We start from the raw sequence: 7,745 nt of genomic DNA on the forward strand, positions 1-7,745 counted from the left end.
GTATTTTAATCATGTAAAGCACTTTGCATTGTCTCTGTACTGAAATAAAGTAAATTTGCCTTGCCTTATATGCCACTAAAATAAAGGTGTTACATACATATGATTTTGATTTGACCTGGTATGTTTCATCCCCATTATTCACAAAAATTAAATTAAAGCTGCAGCCTAAAAATGGAAAGATGTTAAAAGTGAAGATTGTGCCTGATAAATCGTTAAAAACAAAAGTAATGTGAAGAATATTTTCTATACATCATTGATGGGATTTTGCACAGAAACAGAATATTCTGACTGAAAGAGCAACTGCAACTTAAAGATCCGTGTTCCTACAGGAATCACTACAGAACATTTCCATAGAGAGACACTTTGCATCAGCAGCACCATGCTCCAGTGCTCTGGGAGAGTTTATAGTCCTGAGAGTTGAACACTGGAGGACTGACAGCTGTCCTTCATCACAACAGAAGACACAGAAATCCTCCTCATCAAAAACATGACTTTGATCTGCGTCCTCATCTGGACTCTCCTCTGCTGCTGCTTCACAGGTAAAGTCCAGAGGATCAAACTCCTCTCCTCTATCAACATCTGTCCCTCTGAAATGAAGCCCACAAAACCATCAAGCTTCTTTATGTTTTTGTCTCTGTGTCCTCAGAGTCCAGAGGTCAGGTCACAGTGACTCAGCCTGCAGCAGTGACAGCTGATCTGGGAGGATCTGCCAGGATCCCCTGTAGGACCAGTCAGAATGTTTATAACAACAACTATCTAGCCTGGTATCAACAGAAAGATGGACAAACTCCTAAGCTGCTCATTTATTATGCCAGCACTCGAGAATCAGGGACTCCAAGTCGTTTTACAGGCAGTGGATCAAACTCTGACTTCACTCTGACCATCAGTGGAGTTCAGGCTGAAGATGCTGCAGTTTATTACTGTCAGAGTGCTCACTATATTAGCAGCTTGTGGGTGTTCACACAGTGAAAAACAGTCGTACAAAAACCTCCCTCAGTCAGACTGAACAGAAACTGAACTGCAGCTGCAGAGACTGATTCTGTTCAGTGAACAAACTAAAACACGCTTTCCGGTTTTAATCTGGTAAAATTGACTTCAGAGCTTTTCTTAGAGAAGTATAAAACAATGCTGTTTAAACTTCTAAACTCTAAATTTTGAAACACTTTGTTAACATCCAAATCTGAAGCTGTTTCAGGCAACTAGACAATGACAATAACCTTTGAGCTTTATGACCTCTACCTCACAGGTGTTTAAAACTGATTTTACAGGAGAGACATAATATCAATATTCCAGTCAATAAACTATTCACTGAGATCAAATAACTACATTACAAACATTGCTGAATCAGTATGAGAATAAAATAAAACATGGAGGAAACATATCAGGATAAAATGTGATGAACTCTGTAAACATGCTCAACTTCACACCAAGCTGACTTTTCACATCTTCAGTCCTCTAATGTCACCCAACATGTATTATGACTAATCGTGAAAAGAGATCAACATTTTTTCGTTTACCTTTTAACTAATTGTCAACATTTATATAACTATATTGTCTATAGTTTGATAGACAAAGCCAGGTCATATTATTCAACTAGAAATTTAGGCTCGCCATGCCTCAGTGTTCTGCTGTTGTCCTACAATCAGACGATTTTCTTTTTTGATCCGAAACCCCTCAGTGTCTGGAGATAAAGCACAGCATGCAAAAGGATTAAATATGTAAGAAAACATTACGGTGAACATAAAATACTTTTAATCTTATTCTGCAGTAAAAAGAGGCTCAATGTGAGTTTCATAAGCAGAAATTTTTTATTGAATACAAAATCAAATATAACTCCCATCATTACATGGTAAAATTATTACTACCGGGTCGTCATTAGTTTAGTGAGAAACAAAACTCAAAATATTTTATTTTAATTATCTGTTTCAAATTATCTAAGTTTAAATTATTGTGAAAACATGTTTTTATCCTATTTTACATTAATCAAAGATGAAGCTGTATGCGGCAGCTAGAGTGACTGGCTATGACCTTTGACCTTCATGATATCTGATTTACAAACAAAATAAGATAAAATGGAAGTTAAATCATTTTTAATATACAGAGACATAAGCTGTATAATTATACCAATTAAATAAGTTTGGTGTCTCAATAGTTTATCTAACAAATAGTAAATATGAATCAAATCTATAATACAAATTGTCAATAAAAAGGTAAAAGAAACAGAATAATCTCACATTGCTATGTGAGATCTTTCAGCTGCTCACTTATTCAGGAGTCACCACAGCAAGTCGTTACAACTTAGACAGAGACTAGGAAGAGTTTTCAAGCCAGATTCCCTTCCTGACACAACCAGAGCTTGAACCTGGGTCCCCTGTATCAAAGATGCAGACTTAGCCCACAGTCACATCAAAGACTGTATCACAATATGAAGGCTGATACTGTTTTCTTTAAGATATTTTAAATGTAAAACATCAAAATGGATATAACATTTAAAATTGTGGACTAACTACACACAGACTCGTGTTTTCAAGCGTGTGTTTCTGTTAATTAGGATCATTTTCTGCTAACAGTTAATGAAAATGTGATATTAAAGATTAGATTATTACATCAAACTAATAAAAACAGTATTGTGGGCCTAAAGAAAGTAGGTTATTTTCAAATGTACTTTTAATCTGAGAAATGAGCCTCATTGAATTGCGTATTCTAATTAATTGAAAATCAATAGATTAATAGTAATATATTTTCAGAATGAAAGAAAACATTAATCAGCAACAGGTTCTGTAACTTAAAAGAAATGATCTGCTGTATTGATTCTAGGCTGATAAAACGTAAATATGGTGTCAAAAGAGGGAGTTATCTCTATGACTTATTTACCTGCTCTGCAACAAAAGCTTCTGGAGGTCAGAGGAAGTCAGGAAAGTCGGGGAAAAGATGCCAAGTTTAATGCTGTGTTCAAGGGAGTTCATGGAAAACAGGCAAGGACTTGCTGATTCATTTAAAACCAGCTAATATGTGCAATAAATATTCTTATTGCTGGACATAGCAGAATAAATTATTAAATGAGCATTAAATCATTATTGCAAACATACCTTTCCTACCTGTTTACTTTAAAGTCTAACTCTTGGACTGAATGTACTTTTACGCAGATGCATTCAAATAGTTACCAGAGTAAAGAAATGTATATTATATGTGAATTATGTTCGCCGTTTGGAAGTAATTTCGATAAAACTTGCTGTATAAGCAAATGAGCCCGAACATTCTTCAATCGGGCTGCTCCAGAATGTGACGTCACACACAGAACGAGTACCATGCATCCGGCTGCTAACACTATGACTTTCGCTACTGATTTATTATATTTAATTAATAACTCTTACTCTACGTACAAAAAATGTATTAAAAAAAAAGTGTCTGATACATCTACAAACTCCACCGCAAGCATCGGCGACTCCGATACCGAATATATATACGAAGAAATGGAGTTTGAACAAGGTGAACCGGGGGAGACTATATCTAATGCTGCTCAAGACATAGAGCCCATGCTCCATTGTAAGTACCCCTCAAAATCCTCGCTCGTGAAGTGTGAATTGCATAAAAAACTTTTGTCACTGCCGGCAATCCAGTCCTTTCTCGTTTCTTTTACGAATTTATCCCATTTCTTTCTTACCTTTTGATCCACCGGCCAAGTATGTAGCGCTACTTTCTGGCCTGCACTAGACCGCGGTGAAGTTGGTTTGACATGGACATTCAAGCTCCACGGCGTCAGCGGAGCACTCTTGAGAGACAAAAATCAAATCAGATTTGTTGACGGTCCCACCGCGTATGGGAGAAGGGAGCAGCTGAGAGACGCTGGCCGAAGTCGTAGTCCTTCAACCGGATCAACCGTGAGCTAGATCCCGCTGACCCCGCGGAGCTTGAATGTGCAATGTCAAACCAACTTCACTGCGGTCTGCACTACATCCACCAACTACGCACCTAGAAGGCATTTTATTGTGGACTTAGTTCGGCATTTTTTTTTAAAAAAAGCGCTTGCTCAAAGTAGACGTGGATCAGCAGATTTGGTGTGTGAAAGAAGATACTGGAAAACATCCATATATATATCTTTGTTCGCCGTACTGGTTGTACAATGTAAACAATGTGTGTTTCTATGCAAGTTCGCTTTGCGCATTCCCGGTGTTCTTGAACTGACGTCACACGTCGGATATGGCCGATCGTAAACGGAGGCAGCACTCAAACGCGGAATACCATAATCGGTGTAAAAAATGTGCAATATTTCATATTTAAACTTAATTTGAACACTTTTGATACATGAATATTCAAAGTTCAAGTTCAACGGTTTTCATAATTTTTTTTCAGTCTAAGAGTTAGACTTTAAGCTGCTTAAACGTAAGCTAGCCTTTCTTGTCCTATTATTTGATTTGAACAAAGTAAAAAAAAAATGGGATTTTAACATTTAGGTTGATACTTATTTTTAAGATTATTTCAAAAGTCAAAACCATATGCAATGAACAGAAACCCTTTATAGAAACTGAGCTCATTAAAAGAGAACACCATGACATGTTTTTCCAGATTATGTAGGATTCCTCTAGATGTGTAGTGTGCCATTTTTTCTCCAATTTCCTAACATTGTCTCTCAAATAACACAGATCTGGATTAAACCAGGGAGCCAGATTCCTGTGAATAAAAACCTTTTTTATATATATATATATTTTGTCTAATGCAAAACTTAACTATTAAGTGACACCATCAACAAAGGCATCAATTTGTGTAGGGAAGAAAAAACATTGGTGTGGAAAGAGGGAGTTATCTCTGTGACCTACTCACCTGCTCTGCAACAAAAGCTTCTGGAAGGCAGAGGAAGTCAGTAAAGTCGGGGAGAACAGGCCAGGTTTAATGCTGTGTTCAAGGCAGTTCATGGAAAACAGGCGGCCCTCTGCTGAGTATTTCTGTGATACTGAGGATATTAAAAGGGGGGCAGACTCTTTAAAATTTGATACAGCATTAACTGATAAAGTTCTACTATAATGAAGCCCTTGTTTGGGGGTGGAGAGCTCAGTTATATTGAACTCAAAGATTATTAAAAATGGTCAGATTGGACAGGGTTGTGAGGAAATACTGTTATCTCCTTGTAATCCATGCCATATGTCAGCACAAGGACCAAAGTATGAATTCAGGAATGCATCGATTTCTGCAAATTATGAGCAAAATCATTTTAATCTAGCATAGTTTTAAAGGCTACATTATGGTTATCACACTGAATGTTGAAATTCCCCACTATAAGAACCTTGTCAGTGTTTATCACTAAATCATATAAGAGGTCTGAGAACTGATCTAAAACCTGAGAGTAAGGGCCTGGTGGACGATACTACAAACAAATAGAAGAGGTTTTATTGCTTTGCAGTTTGGATGAGGGAAACTAAGGGTTAAATGTTGAAAAGAATTGTAGTTATTATTTGGCCTGGGACTAATTAATAAATCAGACTGAAAGATAGTTGCTACTCCTCCTATTAGTTATGGGAATGTGAAAATTTGAATAATTGGAGGGAGTTGACTCATTTATACTAACTTAGTCCTCTTTCATCCAGGTTTTGACAAAATAAATCAATCTAACTATCAGAAATTATTTCATTAACTAACCAAATTTTGAAGGGCGAGATATTTAAAAAAACACATTTTGTTTTATTTTTGGTTCAAATTGAGTTGTATTAATAAAGTACAGAAAAGATGTTGAAGAAAGTGCAAAGTAACCAAAACTTTTGGCTGTGATTTCGATGGAAAAAAATGACATTTTCCTTTGTGTTACTCACCTGTCAATGTTATGGTAACATTTAAAATTTCTACAATGATCTTAATCCATTAGAAAGACTAAAGAGAAATAAATAAATATCTGGGTATTGTTTTTTGTGTTTTATTCTGTAAAACCTCATATTCATAAATTCATATTGTTCCAAAGTCCCTGCAGGAATCACTACAGAGCATTTCCATAGAGAGGCACTTTGCATCAGCAGCACCATGCTCCAGTGCTCTGGGAGAGTTTATAGTCCTGAGAGTTGAACACTGGAGGACTGACAGCTGTCCTTCATGACAACAGAAGACACAGAAATCCTCCTCATCAAAAACATGACTTTGATCTGCGTCCTCATCTGGACTCTCCTCTGCTGCTGCTTCACAGGTAAAGTCCAGAGGATCAAACTCCTCTCCTCTATCAACATCTGTCCCTCTAAAATGAAGCCCACAAAACCATCAAGCTGCTTTATGTTTTTGTCTCTGTGTCCTCAGAGTCCAGAGGTCAGGTCACAGTGACTCAGCCTGCAGCAGTAAGAGCTGATCTGGGAGGATCTGCCAGGATCACCTGTAGGACCAGTCAGAATGTTTATAGCTCTAACCGTTTAGCCTGGTATCAACAGAAAGATGGACAAACTCCTAAGCGGCTCATTTATTATGCCAGCTCTCGAGACTCAGGGACTCCAAGTCGTTTTACAGGCAGTGGATCAAACTCTGACTTCACTCTGACCATCAGTGGAGTTCAGGCTGAAGATGCTGCAGTTTATTACTGTCAGAGTTTTCATGTGATCAGCAGCCAGTATGTGTTCACACAGTGAAAAACAGTCGTACAAAAACCTCCCTCAGTCAGCCTGAACAGAAACTGCAGCTGAATGTCACAGCAGACTCTGACACAGCTCACTAAACACAGACACACACACAGTAACAATCATTTAATGGAGATATTTTATATTCACAAATATATTCACATAAATAGTTTACATTCGAATTTACTGCTGGTTTTGCAGGAAGCTTTGAATTTAACTTATAGGTTTGAATATTTTTAAAAACTTTTTTGTGGAAGATAAAATTAGAACAAAGGTTTAAATTAAATGTCAACATTTAGGTCCGTATGGAAGAAAACATTGTTAACAACCTAACAAAGATTTATCTCTCTTGGCTGAACACAAATCTTAAGGTTCTGGTTGGAGTTTGTTTATTGAAACAATTATTTTGGCCCCAATTTATCTCACAACATGATATAGCTTCAACACAAATAAAATAAAAATAAAAACTGTATATGAGCCAGATGTTGGGCAACAGCTTGAATAGAATAGAAAGTGAATTAAATTATCTAGCTGTTAATTATTTGGCCAACAGCAGAGTTTCAGGGACTCTAAATGGTTTCATAGGCAGTAGATCAAACTCTGACTTCACTCTGACCATCAATAAAGTTCAGGCTGAAGATTCTGTCAGAGCGACACTTTCAACAGCCAAGTTGTGTTCACACAGTGGAAAACAATCAATGAACTAACTCATTCAGACTGAATAGAAACACAACTGATGACTGGTGAAGCTGAATGAATGGAAACACATGAGAACATGACATTCTGTTATTCCTGTATTAAGAAATAAATGGTTTTAAATCTATATTATTCATCTGCCACAGGTTAAGTTTAAACATTAAAATACAGTAAGATGGAACAAAAGTGCAAATAGATTTTAACCTGGTTTTCACAGAGGATCAGAAGTTCATCCCAAAACAAACTAGATTTGACACAGATTAAGATAAATATGTGATCATTAATAAATAACATTAAATAGACCCTGTGTATGTGAGTCCTGACTTGAATCTGATAGAAGGGAGCTAAAGGTCATAAACTCTGAGTTTAACTGTAGTGCTGCTCTCTCAGCGGTTTGGAGGAAATATCCTGACATGTAGCAGGAGATGCAGATTAATAAATACATGACAGATGTTTCAGCAG

General features: G+C 36.8%; 2 gene segments (V, D, J or C); both read left to right on the plus strand.

Moving 5' to 3' along the window:
* Nucleotides 1-487: 487 nt before the first annotated feature.
* On the plus strand, nucleotides 488-984 carry LOC118565298. The segment is given in 2 exon segments: nucleotides 488-539; nucleotides 647-984. Coding segments are annotated over 2 exon segments (375 nt in total).
* Nucleotides 985-6,117: 5,133 nt separating this feature from the next.
* LOC118565299 lies at nucleotides 6,118-6,599 on the plus strand. The segment is given in 2 exon segments: nucleotides 6,118-6,169; nucleotides 6,277-6,599. Coding segments are annotated over 2 exon segments (375 nt in total).
* The last annotated feature ends 1,146 nt before the right edge of the window (nucleotides 6,600-7,745 follow it).

Source organism: Fundulus heteroclitus, chromosome 13 (genome assembly GCF_011125445.2).
Source record: "Fundulus heteroclitus isolate FHET01 chromosome 13, MU-UCD_Fhet_4.1, whole genome shotgun sequence".
In the NCBI taxonomy this organism is placed as follows: domain Eukaryota; kingdom Metazoa; phylum Chordata; class Actinopteri; order Cyprinodontiformes; family Fundulidae; genus Fundulus; species Fundulus heteroclitus.